General features: G+C 39.0%; 1 protein-coding gene across 1 annotated transcript in view; it reads right to left on the minus strand.

Annotated features, from left to right (window-relative positions):
* Positions 1 to 3892: 3892 nt before the first annotated feature.
* Positions 3893 to 19526, minus strand: part of LOC141789193 (semaphorin-3D) — a 142616-nt gene continuing 126982 nt past the window's right edge. Inside the window, exons 13-18 of the mRNA XM_074668538.1 lie at positions 16321 to 16409; positions 14372 to 14413; positions 12269 to 12426; positions 8692 to 8756; positions 6273 to 6424; positions 3893 to 5422 (exon numbers count right to left, since the gene is read on the minus strand). Of these exons, the coding sequence (XP_074524639.1) occupies positions 4901 to 5422; positions 6273 to 6424; positions 8692 to 8756; positions 12269 to 12426; positions 14372 to 14413; positions 16321 to 16409 (1028 nt within the window). The 3' untranslated portion in view covers positions 3893 to 4900. The remainder of the gene's footprint in view (positions 5423 to 6272; positions 6425 to 8691; positions 8757 to 12268; positions 12427 to 14371; positions 14414 to 16320; positions 16410 to 19526) is intronic.

The raw sequence follows: 19526 nt of genomic DNA on the forward strand, positions 1-19526 counted from the left end.
CAGGCTGTAAACAAGTTTGATTCTACGTTTTAACATTAGACCTAACGTGGTGTCCTAGCTCTAGTGGACACTTTGGGAACTGCGGTTTTAGAACTTATGCACTGGCTTCATTTTTCATCACCAGTTGCTGCTTGAAATAACTTTGGGTGTAGGGTAATTTTTTCATATGCTTCAATGAGACTTTGCTGTTGCCCTCTGCTGGCCATTAGAAATAATGCATCCATTTTTACTTCACTTTTGGAAGCAAGAGGGTACGTCAACCACTTACCGTCACTTATCTGAGAGACCAACCATTAGTCTAAAAACCAAAGCTGTATTCAAAAAATCTGAAAAGTTACCAAGAGCAAGTTTTGGGACTCTGTTTTAAATTATGTCAGTAGAAAGGACTCAAATGTGTTAAATTCCAACACTTGGTGATATCCCTTTTAAGCACTGATAAGCAGCCTGTGTAAGTCAAACATATCCATCTCTGTTCATATCCTACACTGGCTCTTAAGAATGTGTTTGACACTTAAATTTGAAGTTGACACAAAAATTCAAATTGGTAAAGAAAGCCTTATTCCCCTCTTATTTTGGCTTTGGTGTGACCCCTGAAATGGGATAAAAACACAGCATGTTTATGGGTAAAATGCGGCTTCACCACTGAACGATTATTCTCCAAACCCTCTGTCTCTAACCCCATCTCCCTCCTCCAAATATCCATATTCCCTCATGTCACTCTGCAGAAACTCAAAGCAATATCCTCTTGGGTTTTAACCAGCTGGGTGTTTCCTCCGATGCCGCTGTTTTACTGTGTGTTAACTCTCACTTTGCACCGAGCACAGTCACCTCAACAAACAGAACGGTGCTGAAACAGAAGAAAGGAGGAGAGGACATTCACTGTCAGATCACACGTTGGTTTGGGATGTAGGCCTGGACTTTTTCACAGGACTCACTGGAAGTTTTTTCTTCATGATCTGGTCTGGAAACCTGCACCCTGCTCTTCCCACATGGCCTTTCTCTTTCCCCTCTGAGTGGATCACAGCAGGGGAATATTGTAAACTGGCTATATAACAAAGAAAAGAGAATTATGCATACTTGCTGATACTCAGTGCTTTTTTTCTCTCGTCCTTTTGTTTTTGTGCACGGTGATTTGAGGTGCACACGGAGCTGACTGTCTCTTTTTACTGTCTGCATCATCTCAGCTCACCTTTCATGGAGGAAAAAGAAAATGTCAATGTGCAGATTTACAGCTTTGTGCGTCTCTCAGTTCAAAATGCTGCAATGTCTAGAATCTTACCGGCGCACATACGAGGTTTGCGACTGGATTTTTTAAATGATTGATCACATGCTGTTTGGCTTTTTGTATGACTTCTCATATTAGCATCTTCTTGTTTTTACCATGTGTATCAGAGCAGCTCGTCAAAGTCTCGCTTCGACACGCAAAATAACAGCTTTTTTAAGGTACATACTCAACAGAAAATGGCATAAATATATTCACCATGTATGCGTGTATGATGAGATGTTGCAACTTCTGCTAGCGACGCCTTCTTTATAGTAAAGCTATCTCCTTTTCTCTACCTCTTCACGCCTGCTGTCTCTCTTTGTCTGAGTTTTTGTCAAGTTTGAAGAAGACTCAACATTTTAATTCCACCACATTGATTGTTAAAACAAACAATAGACCATGTGAAAAAGTTAATTGATGATAATTATGTCTACAAACTATATTAGGAGCCATATTTCCATAAAATGCACATCATGTGAGTCAGAGAGAAACATTTCACCCTCTGCTGGAGAAAAGTGGAAACTTTTTACAATCCAAGATTGAAATTAAGAATTTGAATTAGAAAAAAGAAAAAACAAAAAACAAAATTTGTTTTTTGACAAAGAATCCTGATTTTGATATTGCCAAACAAAAAAAAATGATTTTCAATTTTTTTTTCTCCCACCCCTAAAAGTTATCTCATGACTCTACAGATCTGAAGTGTGGTCTGTTTGTTAGAATTTTAGTTTCAAGAGGATAATTAACTCTCTAATCATTCAAATGACATTACAGCTTTTAGACACTTTTCCAGAAATGTTTCTCTAATCTCCTAACTAGTCCTGGGACTGGATTAAAAGAAAAAAAAGAAAGATTTAATCAATCTCAATTAAACACGTTTTAATGTATTTGTTTGACACAAGACGCAGCTTTTCTCAATTCAAATAGATTTGAGTAGCTGACTTTTCATCAATAAAAAGACACATACATGGAGCGCCGATGGCTTAGTGATTTAGGTTGCACTGTGTGGAATCGCCGTCTGGTGGGTGGCCCTGGATCGAATCCAGCCTGTGGACTCTTTCCCACATATCAATCTCTACTCTCAACCAGTTTCCTGCTCTATCCACTCTCCTCTCCTCTCTGATGGCATACAAGCCCCAAACATAACTTTAAAAAATGAAGAAAAAAAAATTGACGAATACACAAACCTTATCAACAAAATCATGTTTATTTTCAATCAAATATAATTTTTAAGTGTAAGGATCAGTTCAAGGAGCATTAAAGCATTTTGAGCAGACAATGGGTGTCTTTCACTAATAGATGTGGGAAATGCTCTTACCCAGTGCCTGAAATAAGTGTGTGTGCAAAATCAGCTCGGGATTCATGACACAAGCCAATTTTGTTCCAGCCACCTTGTGTGTATCAGTGAATCAGAATAGTTATGCATTTGACAGGCGCATCATCAGCAATATGCATAATGTTAAATTTATGATTGTAAACTAAGTATTTAATTTAGGATTTGATATTGTAAGTTTGATTAGGGTCAAAGGCTTAAACTGTATGGTTATTTAATACATTTAGTCCAAGGGTCTTCAACCTGTGGCTCTTTGACTCCTTTGCAGTGGCTACTTGTAGCTTTCAAAAAATATTATTGAGATAAACAATTTGTATTTTTCTTACAGAGGGCCTTGATGATTAAACACATTAAGAAAAAAAAACATGTGTTAACATTTTGTTGAACTAAATATGCATCACCTCTTGCAATAAAGCTTTAAATTTATTTATTTTTTTAAAGATTTTTGCAAAATTTGTGACATTTTTCATATTTGAAAAATGAAAAAAAAAAAATTTAATTGCAACTTACTGAAATTTCATATTCTGAAAATTCATGAAACATGATGTTACATTTTTTTATTTACTTTTTTTTTTAATTAAGACATTTAATGTTCTATTTTGTAAACACAAAAATTTCTCTTTTAGATAATTACTCCCTAGATTTTTTTTCTTTGTTTAGAATTCTATACCTTATTTTGTCTTGATTGTGAAGGTAAAGTAGATTTTGTGGCTCCCCAATGACTTGAATCCAGGTGAGCCACAAGAGAAAGAAATGAGACCCATTTTTGCAAGTCTCAATTACTAAATCCAAGTTCTTACAAACTTTTTGTAAACTGTATGTTTTTAGTTAGTCTGTTAAAATTACAACTTTGAATAACATTAATGCTGGAGATGACTAAACCTTACTTTCACTTTTTTTGTTTTGTTTTGTTTAAGGTTATTCTTTGGGGCTTTTTCATGCCTTTGATGGGAGAGGAAAAGAAAGCAGATAGAGCAGGAAACAGGGCGAAGTGGGGAGTGACATGAGGGAAAAAGGCAGCAGGATTTGAACCTGTGCCACCCGCTTGGGGGCGAACTCCATGGGGCACGACATAGACCGCTATATTATATCAGCTGGACACTGTTTGTCATTCTGGACTCTACTAGGAAAAGAAAAACAAACAGGAAAAGTAAACCTTCACATTAGTAGTGACATTATCTTATTTTATTACACAGAAAGTGTAGAGAAGACCCATGTATAAAATCAGTGACTTTTCTTGTCCAAAAATAAAACCAAACATGAACGTTTTAACTTTTTATTTACATTACTCAGTGGTTTATTCACGTACAGAATGACACAAACTCATCACTCAGTTTTTGATCTTATAAGCTTATCAGAGTTAAGTTTACATAAAAACACAGGTTTATATCAATAAACGGCCAGGTGTAATGTAAGTCTAGTTTACAAAAAGAAAACTATAAAAATAGAGTTCTTTATTATACATTGATAAGAATAATATCATTAGTTACACGGCAGAATTAATAAAAGCTATACATTATGTGCTTTCGAGCTGGGTCCAGGGCATGTGTGCGTTTTCAACTGAGGCAAGAGTTTACTCCATTAAATGTGATGCCTGGATCTTACATGTGTAGTAGATGAGTGTTACATTTCAAAACAACCATAAATACAAATAAACAGTAACAGTAAAATGTGAAGCAGTAATGAGCAAACACTGGTCTTAGTAAGTCCTAATTCATTAACTTATGTAATATTAATAGTTGAGATGGAGCAAAACGAGTGTGAGACCCTGACACTTTCAACTGTTTGGTTGTCCAAACTGATATCAAATGGACATGCATCTGCAGAAAAAAAGAAATGTTCAAGTGTTAATATTTGTTTCATTCACATCCTCTGATTGTAGCTTCCTGACATGGCTTGTAAGCTATCAGTTGTAAATCTGCACACTCTGATGTGTTTTACAGTTGAAAGTGTTGGCACATTGGTGATGGTGAGGTGTGAACTGGTCAGATTTATCCCTCAAACATGTAAATATGCAGTTTGAATGTTACAGATGCTCTACGTACTACAGAGTCTCAAATATTACAACAACAGGAAGGTTACTTCCTTCCACGTCTGGTTCATGTCATCTAAAAGAGTCTAAATACTCAGCATAGTGAGACACTAATCCCTCCTCTTTCATTTCTGTCAGTCTTTACGATGAATCTTGTTGGAATCATTTTGTAAGCTGGTATTATTTGCTTGAAAATCAAACAGTCTTGATGAAACCTCTCCTTCTCCTCCAGGATCTGTTGTACACACTCAGTCTTTCTTCGTTGTCTTCTCGACTAAAGAGGAACTTCTGGAGGGTTGTTCCTTCTCACTCGGGCTTTCCTGCTCTCCTGTTTCAGCTTCAGTGTGCGCAGTTTCTGCTGTCTGCGTTTCTCTCGGTACCACAGCTGCTCGCAGTACTCGTCCACGCTCAGACTGTTGGTCCCCACCATCTGCAGGTCTTTGTAGGTCTTCAGAGGAAGCTGCTGCAGATGCTGAGGCAGCCACGAGTTCCTGTGACCTGGCTGAAATGGAGGCTGATGAGGAGCCCCACCCCGGCCGAGAAACCCAGCAACCCCGATCCCAGCCTGGCCGACGTGCCCCAAGGCCACGTGGTGGTCGGGGCTGTGGGTTTGCTGGTGGCGGGTTGGGTGCAGGCTGTCGCTGGAGATGACATGGACACGGTATCGGGCCAGGACCTGGCTGTAGGAGTGCTCGTGGCTGGAGCAGGTGTAGAAGCCAGAGTCAGACAGTTCAAGGCGCTGGACCAGCAGCCCACGCTTCATGTGGAGGGAGCGGTGGTCGTCACTGTTTGGGATCTGAGAGGGAAACACAAACAGATAGATAGTAAGATTGAGTGAATTAGTTTTTTTCAAACCAAACCGTACAAATTTAACACTTATCTATGGGAACCAAACAAGTGGCTCCTGTTGATTCCTCCTGTCAGAAGATCTAAACCACATCCTCTACTCTCATCCACTAAACTACTTAGACTGTTCACGTAGAGTTTATCCAAAAGTTAACTTGCTTTTATTGTTTTCTTGACTTTCTGATTTCTCATTATTATTTAAAGTTTTATTCTAAATGCTGAACATGTCTGAAACTTAATGTTTTCTTTAAATTTTGTGGATAAATGACTGAATTTGAAGTTGTGTTTACATGCAGTGAGGAGTATGCTGTATGAGAAATCTTTGGGCAGGAGTCAAACATCCTTTTTCTATATAAATATTGAAACATGCGTCAGAGAAACTACATGAACAGACACATATGTGCTATTTCTTCTCTTTGATAAGAGAGTCTGTGTCGTCTCCAGCTTCTATCCTGGAGAGATCACATTTCATGATACAGCTGCAGCTATTACTGCAGGTAGAATAATAGAGAGATGTAAGTTATTATCAGCATAACATCAGCATTCACAGATCAAGGATGATAAATTTAATGCTCGGCATAAAAAGATGTGAAAAAGTGCTGACAGGAAATATGCAACAACCACAAGCTTCAACAACAGTCCTCAAGTATTTCAACATGTCATAAACAGAAAACCAAAGTGAAAATATGAAGCAAAGCAATGGAAAAAGTGTTCTAGGAAGATATTTAAGAAGATGTTGCCTCCTGCACTCCCACAGGGTGAAAGCAGAAAATACAGTGATGCCAAGAGAGACTGCTGACCTCCTTGGTGTCCTGTGTCCGACTCTGCTGCTGGCTCTCTGAGCGCTGTACCGTCCACCTGAGCTCGGCCTGTGGGGACCGTGGAGCACACTCCAAGAAGGTGGAGTTTCCCTCCACACCATACACCGACTTCACATCCACGCGACCTGAATCTGATCAGGAAAAAGAAAAGGAGTCAGTGTGATTGGTAAAGTCGCTATGAATCATGAGACAGAGGGTCTCTCAGATGGGGAGGAGGGTACACTGCAATGACACAGTTAGGCCTGTAGAGGGCACCCTACTTCCATCTGCAGGACAGAACAGCAACATGAGGCACTTTGCGGTGTTTTTAAATTGGTTGTAGTTCAGCAAGAAAAAAATTAGATTTGATTTTTCAAAATGAAACATTCAATAAATGTGTTACAGTGACAACAAGTGATGTTTTTAAATACTGACAAACATCTTGTGAAGAAACCATTGATTCTGTGCGTGAGTCCAACTTCACACTAATGAAACTGACAGTGTAAAGTAAAAAAAAAAATGCATTGTATTCACAGTTACTATAAACAAATGTATTTATCTTCCTTTCTTTGAGTTTTTTATATCTAAAGACTGAAGTTAGACTTTCACAAAGTCATCTCTCTAGCGAGACCAAAAGTTTCCTCCCACCGCATTTTAATTCAACCGTTTCACTTACTGATAATGTGTGCAGTTAAAAGTTGTTTTATTTTTATTTATTTATTTATTTTAATTAAAGGCTGCATCTTTTGCATGTTTGACTGATACAAAACATCACAAGTTACAATATGAAAATAACTCAAGGTTGTTTTTTCCTTTGAATTTTTTTTGATCAAATCAGTTTTATCACCTGCTGAAATCTCTTAAGAAGCTCCAGGTTTAATTTTAATCACTTATATGACTTGTTGTTTGTTTATAATGTGCACTGTCTGTGCTGTGATGAGACTTATATTGCAAACCAAATTGCCTCTTAGGGACAATTAAGATTTTACAATGGAGTCAAAAAAGTTGTGTACAGCAGTCAGTCATGTACAATAGAGTAATGCTGCAGAGTTAAAGCTGCCTTTCAGTCCAGTCTTTGCCGTGCACAGTACGGTTTATTCAGTGTATATACTGAAATCCTGAGGTTAAATTCAATACCTTTTTAAGACTTTTTAAAAAACCTTTCAAAAGGTTTTAAGACCTTATCGCAACTTTAAGCTGTTGCTAGCAACCAATCTCTGACAGTTGTAGTTTGCATTTTAATATAAATTATAGAAGCTGAGAAGGAATAAAGTTTTAAAGAATAAATAAAACTTAAGGCAGATTAATTGACTTTCCCCTTACCACAACAAGTAACAGCTGTTATTCAAGACCAACTTGCAAAAAACTACCCAAGAATTTATTTCATCATTATCAAAATAAAAAGAAGAGAAGAAGAAAAGAACATGTGCTTAAGAATGTGTTATTTGCTTTCTATCAGACGGCTACTATACTACTGTACAAACTGAGTTTGTTGTCACATTAGCCTACGGATATGTTGGGCTGCTAGCGCTACGTATAGCCCGTGCCTCACAAATTTACAACTTTGCTCGTTGTCACGTTTCAAATGACAGCGCTACGCAATTGTATTAATAAATACCTTATATTGTTGCGTTGTATCCAGAAAAAGGTGATCTGAACAAAGAAAATTTGTTCCAAAACAAACACATGCTGGTCTGTGATGAGTGTGACGAGCAGAATGACCGTCCAAACACCAGGTGTGGTTATGTTCGAAGGTTCAGACCCTGAAAACATTTTTGAACTAGATAGACTATTTCCGTGGTGGATAGATGGAACTGTCTGTCTGGTGTGTCAGGTTAGTTTGTAACGGTCGCAAGGAGGAAAATAATATTTATGGAAACTACTGGGGTCGCCAATAAAATGTAATACCTCATATCATCACATTTAAGACTTTTTAATACTTTTTAAGGGCCTTAATTTTCCCACAATTGATTTATCAACTTTTAATACTTTTTAAAACCCCGCTGACACTCTGTTATTAGTGTGAGATTTAGATCCTAACATCAGACAGGGATTGACGGGAACGCATGGATGAGCTGCCATCTTCTGGAGTAAAGCTACCAAAGTTTAAAGGTGGAAGGTAGGTGAAATAAATCTAAAGTAGTCAAATGTTTGACTTGAACTAACAAAAACTAAAATACATTTAGTATGATCTTATTTTGTTTCAGATGCTTTTTTGGAAGCTTCTCCAGCTTTCTAACTGATTGTGCTCTTGAACATTCCAACCCCAGCATGGCTCCTTTAAATAAATAATCAAAGTGTATATATGTTGGTGGAAATCCTCTGTTTCTAAACATGCTGGTTGTCTGCTATGTAACTGTGGACAGGGAAAACTTTAAACAGGTACACTTTATTCATATCAGACACAGGAAATCCTCACCGTCCTCTGTGATGGGGCACTGACTCCAGGGGTCTCCATACTTTACATCCTGTCTCCTCGCCCTCCTGAAGCACACAGACGTACAGAAAAATGCACACATTTAAAATGTTTGCTGTGTTAGCTTGGAAATTTTTACTTTTAAATCACAGGCTGAAATTGTAATCTGAAAATTGTTTTTGTTGTTTTTTTGTCTGTGTAACGCTTTAACCACTTTTCCACCAAGTTGGTTCAGGGGCTGGTTTTGCCTAATCAATTTTTTTTAGTTCCAGTGTTTGTTTTGTTTTTTTGTTATTTCCTCAGGCTTTTAAACCTTTATTAGAAAATAATGGAGAAGCCACAGGGCAGGAAACAGGGTGAGAGTGGGGAGTGACACACAGGAAAAGGGGATGTTGGATTCGAACCCAGACTACCCGTTTAAGGGATGACCATTGGAGTGCACAACCCAAATTGCTAGGTCACACCAGCTCCCTGAGTTGTTTTAGTTTTGACAAGGAACTAAACTCAAACCAGAAAATGGTTTTTGTAATTGGCACCAACTCCTTTGGTTTAGAAGAAAGAACAGCGTCCATCAGGGGCTGGAGGTTGGCAGTTATTGTGGCTAAAATTACACCAACCAAACTTAGTTGTCACTAAAATCAAAATTCTGCTCAGTAATAACATGTGCATGTGTCAACATTGGGTAAAATCTAAATGTATTTGGTAGCTTTCTGTCTAAGTACATTATTTAACCACTGTTTTCAGACATGTAGGGTTATGGAGCTGGAGAAGAGAGACGTATTCAGTTACAAAAAGCAGGCTGGATCTCAGACGGTTTCAAAAGCTTGGTGCTAGTTCAGAATTAGTTCAGTTAGGTTTGAGAACCACCCGTAATTAGCTCACTGTTCCACAGGTGAAGGCCACATCATCACATCACTAAATGCATGGTCTTGAATAGGTTACAAAACATTGTCTTAGTTCTAGATCTAGATTTTTTTTTAACTGAAATAAATTTGAATCAATGGATCTTGTACTTTGGGTCTTGTCAAGTTCTGTGTGTTTTTTGAACCACTACTCTGCCCAAACTTGAAAACTGACAGATAAAATCTGAGAGGACACAAAGGATTAACTCAGTTCTTCTCATTATTCCATGTTTTTTTATTTTGCTTGATGATATAAATGAGTAAAACAGGTTGAAAACCTTCAAACAACAGAGAGAACATGAAACAAATTCAAAATTTAATAAAAGAAACACACATTATTTCAGTCTCTGAAGATTAAATTTTAAATTTGTAACTTAAAGTCATCTGAAATTAACACAGGAATATTTAATAACTAATGATAAACTCTGAAGCATGCGCTGTTAAAAAGGGTCCCTCCAGGAGCACTTACTGGGAGATTTGGTTCCCCTCACCTTCCTGGTGTGCAACATCCCCCTCTCTCTAGCTCTGAAGTGGTTTTTACTGTGTTATGATTTCTGAGTGGTTTTGAAACAACAGGTCTACTCTTTTAAATGTCAACACATCAAGTTTCCTCTTTCAAGTCAGCATAATAACACTTCTCCACTGATCTAAAAAGATTGACAAAATGGAATCCACATTACTACAGTCTGCAGCACTGCTGCCTGTGCTGGATCTAAAGATAAAAATTAATGTTGGAAAATCAACATCTTTTCTTTGCTACTTAAAGGGTTTTATATAACGTTTATACGAAACAATACATTTAAAGGTCCCACATTATGCAAAAATCACTTTACTAAGTATTGAAGTGAAATTTGTGGGTCTTTGGCTTTCCCTCCAGCCCACAAAATGTGATATTTAATGACGAAACCTGTACTTAGTAGTGCTTGTGAAAGTAAAATCCTGACCTAAAACGAGCTGTTTGGAATTTCTGGGGTTTGCCAACGTCAGCGATTCCCTTTTTTGACCAATCAGGAGCAAGTCTGACCTGATTGGTCCACCGGAGCAGATACTCCCTTCCCCGCTGCTGTTCAGAATGCCAAAGCTGAAGAGTCATCACTGCTCAGTTTTTGGTTGTAAACAGCCACACAAGCTTCCCATCTCAGAAGAAGACAAGACTAAGAGGCTAGAGTTCATTTATGAGGGAAATGTTCCAGCTACACTCAGTAAAACTGTGCATGTGTGAGCTAGTCACTTCATGACCGACTGCTTTTCCAACTTTGGACAGTACAACAGAGGGCTAGCGAACAGACTGGTCCTGAATCCAGGCACATTACCAACCATCCACCAACAAACCTCAGACCCTGGAAATGTGAGTATTTTAAATGCTGTGTGCTGTGGAGCAGATGTAAGAGCTTTTCCTCAGTGTCCCCCTGTCTCTGTGTTAGCTTAAGGATGCTAACTTTAGCTGTGGTTAGCCTGTTGTTTTAGCCTGTAATGTTACGGTAAACGAGCTTCACTGTTTACAAACATTGTGCATTAGGAGCTTGTGGAGCCGCTCTCAGTGACGTGGAAGAGCGTGACGGTATCAGCAGTGGCTCATTTACATATGAAGGCCACGCCCACTAAATCAGAGCGTTCTGAACAGAGGGGCTATGAGAGCCTGGAAACAATGCTGCTGTGTTTGATTTATTGGCTTTTTGGACCAAAACATGTTACTACCATTTCATGAAGACATCAATGATCCATATTAAACTGCAGAAAAGGAGCAGAATATGGGAGCTTTAAAAAAGTTCATTATAAGATGGCTCCATAACCTTACACATCGGGAAAAAACTTTGATTTTATTTGTTTTTATTCAGGGGCCCCCAGCCCCTGATGTACGCAGGTCTTTTATCTAGCTCAGTGAGGAGTTTCTGGAACTCTAGAAATACTTTTCTGGTTTGGTGCCTGAATCAGCTGGCTAAGTGGAAAGAGGTAAGGTTGAACCAACTCTGAGCTAGAGCCAGCCTCAGAGCTACTCCAATGGAAAAAGGGATATTTGTGAATGAAATGAGTCTAAAATGTTGATAATGTCGGAAACGTTTTGTGGTGTGCAGCAGACAGCAGACTCATCAGTTTAACAGCAGCTGACAGCAGTAGATAGTGTGGTTGCCTTTAGATAGAGCAGTTTAACCTTCTCTCTGTTGTTACTGGGAGTCAGCCGGCTCCTCTGGGCTGAAAATATGAAGCTACTGAGATTATGAATGAGGGACCCTGGAGCAAAATCAGGCTATGAAAATATAGATTGTTGTTTCAGCCAGGGTAAAGAGTGTTGTCATGTCTCCACGCTTCCCCTTCTTTCTTTCTTTGCATCATGTCCCTGAGAAAGTTCCACATCTGAACGTCTCTTTAGTCACGTATCCAATATCAATTTCTTTGCCTTCTCCTGTCCTAAAGTGTCCTGATATTCTTATCTAGGACAGAGCAGCTATAGAGTCATGTTATTAGTGAAACTAGAAACACAGAACTTTATTTCTCACGGCAGGGAAGTCTAGAAGCTGCAGTTATCGTTGGCCATGGATTTGTAGCTATAAGAATCCATAGATATATATCAGCTAATATGTTTGGGACCATAAGAAAACTCTGATTAACATATTTCTAACTGATAAAAAACAACATGCTGTTGCGTCCCATGAGGAGATATTTGTGCATGTCTTCACCTCTTGCTGGTGGGGAAGTACTGAGAGCAGGTCTGTCCGTCCCAGGAGCAGTAAGGATCTCTGGCCAGGCAGCACTCAGCGCAGTCTGTCCCGTATAACTCACACCTCTGCAGCCCCAGCTGGGCCACACCGAGCTCACTGGACACATACAGCTGTTGCTGTGGAAGATGAGTGAGAGAAAAAAACAAATCATCACTAAAACTTCTGCTGGGGGAGATAAAGAGAGGAGACGGCGGGAAGACAAGCTTTGGAGGAGCAAATATCGCTTTCTCTGCTAAGTGTTTTTCACACATAGGCTGTGCCTGGGCAGGCTGCCGAGGTTTCTCCTTAGACGCCCCAGTTTACTGCTGATCAGTTTTACATTCCTTCATTTTTTTATCAGCTGAATAAAAACACCAGCTGTTATCAGTGATTTAGGCAATCTCATCTCTCTGCCCCCACGTCTGATAACCTTTAACCGCTGTTTTAGAAGTGATGTGCAGCTGCTTGCTGCTGATGTACATGTCTCAGTTATGGATTAGCGGTCAGTCTTTAGTTCAGCAGGTGATTGGCTGGGTCAAAGAGACCTCATGGTGGCAGTCCAGGAACCCCATCTCTCTCCTCTCCCAAGCGGCCATGTTAGCCTTTTGTTCTTGGCACGCACTGCAAGGACTTTCTGTTTGGCATTGATTGCAATAACATCTGTGGTTGGAATCTGTTGTCTTTTTCCATAATAAAGACTCCATTTCCCATGAGCACTAGCATCTACTCTCACAAACAAGTGAGTCATTCTAAGATGTATGTTTGTTTTGAAGCAAATGAATGGGGAGCAGATCTTCTAACTCTTCTTTATTCAAAACAACTTTTCCCAGGATGCAAAGCAATAAGGTAATGCAATTATTTGTTTGTAGTTTTGTAGCACTATTGTTTGAAATGTGAGAACAATCAAACTTTATAAACCCAGTTTGTATTGTAGTTTAGTGTCCAGAAGGTGAGCAGACTGTTCGGAGTTACTCACAGCCTGGTGCTCTAAGACGTGTCTGTAATGTATAATGTTAGCGAATCCTGGTTAGCTATGCTCTGCCAGTCATCTACCAAGCAGAGCTAACGTAACCTCACTCTTCATTTTATTGTTAGACTCTCAAGTTTAAAAAGACCACTGCAGAATAGCTTAGCTTAACCTGTGTTTTAGCCTTTAGCTTGTGTTTAGACAGTGCTCCATCACTCTCCTGTTTAGCTTCCTTCTGCTCTTATGTTCTTTTTTTTTTTTGATGGTTCAGCCTCAATTAGTGTAACCAATGTTTCTCATAAAAAATCTGATACTGTGCAAAAAAGTTACTATGAATATGATTTTAGCAGTCTACTACACTGTAAAAATAAAATCTAAAATGATTATAAAACAACTGACCCAAAAACATGAAGAAAACATAAATGTCTATGGCATACTGACTTGCCCAGTACAACAAAGCCAATATGATTAATTATTAATATACTTTGAAAAGATATTTAATAACATATGTCTAATTTTATCAGAACACTTGAATAAGGTATTTAACACTTGTCATTCTTTTGTCATTCCATTTAACAATTTAATGGGACTAACTCTTGGTTAAAAATGGTAGAAAAGTTATACAAAATACTATGACACCAACAGAAAGCAAAAACAAACATCTAATATGTTATTTTCACAAGTTTGAAGCTTATTTTTGATACTAACCTTTATTTGTCACTGTCCCACAAAATAAATACATACATCCACCCATTCATTTTTTATACCACTTATTCTGTTAAGGGTCGTGGGAGGCTGGAGCCTATCCCAGCTGTCGTAGGGTGAGAGGCGGGGCACACCCTGGACTAAGTCGCTAGTCTATCACTGGGCTCAAAATAAATCCAAGAAATCTTTTTCTTTGAGAAAAAGGACAGATCCTGCTTCCCTCTGCTAAACATTGCGTTAGGTATCAAAGGGACTATTGGTCTCCGTGCCATAAATTGTTTCATGACCTACCAAGATCATCTGAACTGACCACAGATTTTATCTGTTTGTTGTCTCCCTGAACAGTGCAAAGGTTTCAAAAGTTGAAAAAGATCAGAAGACAGAGGGGGGAAGAAGAAAATATGACTTACCCGTTTCGTAGACAGCTCCATGCTCAGGACTGGAGTGGGACTCTGCAGAGAGAGAAAAAGAAAAATGATATAGATTGAGATAAAAGCTACATTTTAGAAAAAATAAATAAATAAATAAAAGTGCAACAGCATAAACAAACTCTAATACTTTCATCTTGATAGCACTTCTAACTAAGATTCAGTTAAGAAATCAGAAACAATCTCCTCAATTTGAGATTCACTAGACCTCTTTGTTGATCATTTTCAGAGATGCTTTACAGTTTGTGTTTATTTGTTGTTGGTTTTTTTTCATAATTTGTTGGGTTTATTTTTTGTTGCTCTGTGCATGCATGTATTTGTTGCATACATTTTACCAAACAGATTTCATGCAAATTAGTCTTTTTCTAAACTGTAAAAACAGGTCGGTCAACCCCTGTCTGATCAGATTACTGTAAATGCTTGAGTTGTTTTTTTTTCCTGATGTCTGATGAATGGCATCAAACTGCTTCAGCTGACTCAAGAACAAAATCTTTGGGAATGAAACTTTGTGCATTCAAAGCAAAGACAATAAACGAAATGTGGCATCTATTTAAAAACCACTGACATTATTCTCTAAGTGAAGTCCTTTCCAGCTGTGCAGTGAGTTAAGGCAGCTTCAGAGTTACGTTAAACACTGTGGTCGACTCTGAGGTCAGGACAGCTACTGAGATTAGAAATCTAATGAGTCTCTTTTTTTCCCTCAGAGGGCTAAATTACCCCACAGCTCCATTCCTGGCGCTCGCTGACTTGTTTCAGCATTTCACAAAGGGAGTTAATGACCCCTGACCACTCTGAGCAGAGGGTCCAGAAGAATATGGAGGAGGAGGAGGAGATAAAGGAGACTGGGAGGGCAGGAGTAAAGGTATCTGGTTATCCTGTCCCGTCACAAACTGACCAAGCATCCAGCACCTCCTCTTTGAAACCCAGTCAGGGAGCAAAGCTGCATCCTCTGGCTCAAATCCAGACTCACAAGGACAGAAAACTTTAAAATCAACTCTGATGTTTGTCGTCTGGCTGCTCGGTCAGTGCCAGCTGTTTAACTCCTGTCCTTTATTTGTGAGGAGCACGTGGAAATGGGTTAGTTCCTGTTTAAATCTCAGTGATATGTAAACAAACAAAGTCGCTGTGTTTCTGTCTTTCTTATTTCCCTTCACCTGCGCTCTGTTTTTCCAGCTCCCTCAGACGCCTGTCTTTGTCTTCTTCATATTCTCTAACCTCTTCTTCAGCTGCTATAAACCTCACACTCTTCTATCTTCCATGATGTGGGCTCTAAAGACTAAACGGTGGAGACTGTTTTGGAGTAGCTTCATCCAGCAGGGAAATTACAGGTATTTTAAGTATCACACTTTGATGGTGTGTAAATATCCACAAAAATTACATCACAGCCTTTACACTCTACTGGAGCAGATCCAGAGCTTTTTCACCCTCAGGTCGTGGAGATGAAGGTTCATTAAAAGTGGAGCTAAATTCCTCTCATGCACATGTTCTCTTCTGTTTCTATCTCTTCCCTTTTTTTTTGGCTGCAGCTGTATTTCTGACTTTTGGCCTTTTCCTTCCTTTTCTCTGCCCTCCTCTCTCCTCCTGTCTTCAGTATTACCTTATTTACACAGAGGATCATGGGAAATATGAGCCCTGCTATCTGTTTTTATGTTCAGCTGAGGGATTCCAGACAAATATGTCCCATTGGAAACTACATGTGAAGGCCAAGTGCAGCTTGTCTCATGGTCCAGGAGCTGGTGGATCGGCACAGAGACACCAAAACAAGCTCTGTGACTTTAACCATAAAAGGTCCATGTGTGTTTGTTTGATTGTCAGACTTTCGTATAAGGATCTAAAGAAATAAACTCTAAAAACCTTGAGAACTGAAGGTCATCAGAATGGTTGAGGTATTTCTCGGTACCTGGTCTTATAAAAACAGAACAGTGTCTCACCTGGAAGACCGTCAGCTCCTCCAGGATGATCTCCTCAATCTCTCTGTTGTCTTTGTTGACTGACACGGCCTTCAGCACCTTCCCATCATCTGCAATACAGAAAAAAATGCATTTATTTTTTCATATTTTAACAGAAACATGGTATAAACAAGATCTTTTCACTAAGTGGACAGGCTTTTGTGCATTAACCTGCACTTGAAGATGTGGCTTTGATGCATGAGTCTAAGGTATGGTATGAGGTATAGTAAATAAAAAGCGATTGTTTCAAAAAGTTACACAGCAGTTGTCAGAAATAAACAAATGTTTTCTTTTCTGTACCAAGTTGAGCAGGTGATTAATTCTGCTGCAAACAACAACAAACTAACGATCATTTTAACATGGGCTCCTGTAGTGTGTCCCTGTTTTTAGTGACAGCCTCATGTGGACACTTGAGGAACTGCAGATCTTTTTCTTCACTTTGTCGGCTCAACCCATTATTTTACTCCAAACTTCTTATTGTCATCAAAACTTCACGTTGGTTGTTTCTGTTTATATTGATTATTTACAGCAGGGGCTCTTAAACTTTTCAGCTCAGAGACCAACAACACCCTGCTGTGGGACAACACTGATAGGCAAGTCCAAAAACATGCAACAAGGCCTACATTACTTTATTTAGCTGATTAGTATAAAATCACAGTGCCTATGTACACATACTGCTGTTTCCTAAATTAATCTGTCTCCACTGGTACCATAATCCTGGCTCAATTAATACATTTCACCTCTGTTTGGTTAAATTTTTTTTACAATACTGTCGTAAATATGCTACCATGAATGATTTTTAATTTTGAAAGCATTTCAGGACCCCCACTTTTGGAACCAATTCAGTGACTTTTATTTGGTTTGTGAACTTTTAGTGGTTCCTACATCATCATGCCAGTAAACACTCAACATCTTCAGTGTTGTAATCATGATATCAGCCTGATTCTAACTTATGTAAGTACTGAGCTGTAAGAAGACATGCTGACAGTAATATAAAGTTGCTCTGTTGGAGTCAGTAACTTAGATCCCTGTGCCTCAGTCCTTCTTGGTGTGAAGATACTTTCACTGGAATGTGGCCTATTTCCACAGACACAGAGGACACATTCTGTCGTGGCTACTGTAGTAACGGAAGAATCTAGAAACTAAACATTTCTGTGAGTTACAACTGGAGCACAAACAGCAGCTGTGGTGTGTGTAGGCACATTCACTTTACATGTGAATCCAACCGTACAGGAGCACAGACACGCACAGACACACATGCATATGTATAATGTCATGATGCTCCCACAGAACCTCATAAATCTCAGAGATCTCTCGGTGGGAAACCTGCTGTGTGTGCGTGTGTGTGTGTACCAGTCAAAGATAGCTGCATGCTGTGTGTGTGTGTGTGTGCATGTGTGTGTGTGTGTGTCTACAGATGAGTCTGTCAAACAAACGGGCCCTACATGGACCTGTGATGGATGTAGAAGTCTGTGGCTCACAGAGACCTTTGTAACATTTCACTTCAAAATCAGATTACATCTGGATGCTGTTTTTCTGTCCTCTTGCAGCAGCGACCCAGAGGTTTTTCTTCTCTGAGTCCAAACCAAACACAAAAATATTCAAAGCTGAACCAACAAGAAGATCAGGGCTGTATTTTCTCTCTGCTCTCGATTTGTTTAATCCATCAGTTAACCTTTTTATTTTCTTCACAGCACATTTAAAGCAGCTGCTGACTAACGTGCTGAACAAAGAAAAAAATACGCAGGGGATGGTCATTGTGCAGGTAGAGAAAGAGACAAAGAAGTGGTTTATCTGGGCACAAAGACTTAAATGCTACTATATAAATGTACGCTTAAAGCAAGAAACAGCCTTCAACCTAAAGTTAAAGAATAATTTGAAAAAAAAAACCCAAACATTTCCTCTGCTAAATGATGAATGTGGCAGAGGATGTCCTTGGAAGATGGATATAGTTTGTCAAACAAAACAAAAGCAAGGACAAGTCATCAGTGGTTCACATGATCAATTACTGTGTGTTTAACTTATTTAGTGCAACAAAGAGACATTTCATAATGTCAGAGACTCAACATCTTTGAGATTGTGATTTAAAATTGAACATTATGCAACCAGGAGCACTATTTTATTACCCAAACACAAACAGTTGGATTTGATTTTGAACACCTGAGGACATCTTGTTGCTACATTCGTTTATTTTAGGGCTGGGCAACGATTAAAACTTGTAATTGTAATTAATGGCATGATTTCCCTGATTAATCATAATTAATTGTATTGTAAATTCAATATCTAATAATGAATTCAAAAGCAGTGTATAGTGCACTTTTATTGGAATGTTCTGCCATATGAACGAAAGTGCCATAACATCTGTCAAGCAAACACTAAATCAGTACTTGTTATACAGTAATAGTTAAATCACATATTTAGTGCAAATCAAATTTACAAAATGTAAATACAAAATTAAAGCTTATTGCCACTGTCAGGGCATTAAAGTGATACTCCAGGATGGAACAAGTTGGGTCCTATTGCAAGGTTTAGGGCAGAAATTACAGCAGTGTTTTTGTGCAGCAGAAGCCCAGAGCGCTCGCACCAAAGACCCCCTCCCTGCTCCTCTGCCGGTTTCCTCTGCACTCAGACGGGGCCATATTTTACTTGACCAAAAACACAAATAAACAGACTCCCACCGAAAAACTCTGATATCTGTCTGCATTCACGCTTTATTTAGAGAATTTTCAGCGCGTTACTTTCACACAAAAACACCGCTAAATAAGGCTCTAGTTCTCATCGTCTCTTCGTCCTGGCAGACTACCTGTGTTTGTTTATATCTGGCACGCCGTGCGCACAGACTGATACACTAAGCTGCGAGCGCCTTTAAGTTCCGTGTTGTTGCCCCTCTTCTCCATGCTTGTTTTGGTTACTCAACGTGTTTTTCTGCCAATTTCATTTCTGGTTCCACCGCGGTCAGCAACAGACATTAACAAAATAAAAGCATGTGAGCAACATGCACTAATGAGCGATAAAATATTCAATGGCGTTCAGTGTTTCCCACAGGATTTTAGGAGACTGTGGTGGGGGAGTCTCTGACCCTCGGTGGTTTAACTGTGTGTGTACGTTTTTAAGCGCGATGTATCGCCCTTACAGTAAGTGCAGTGTGGGACCATGGACATGAACATACACTGATAAATAAGAACTTA

The sequence above is a fragment of the Halichoeres trimaculatus genome, unplaced genomic scaffold, assembly GCF_033239565.1.
Source record: "Halichoeres trimaculatus isolate MK-OKI-2021-1 unplaced genomic scaffold, fHalTri1.1 fHalTri1_scaffold_1, whole genome shotgun sequence".
Classification (NCBI taxonomy): domain Eukaryota; kingdom Metazoa; phylum Chordata; class Actinopteri; order Labriformes; family Labridae; genus Halichoeres; species Halichoeres trimaculatus.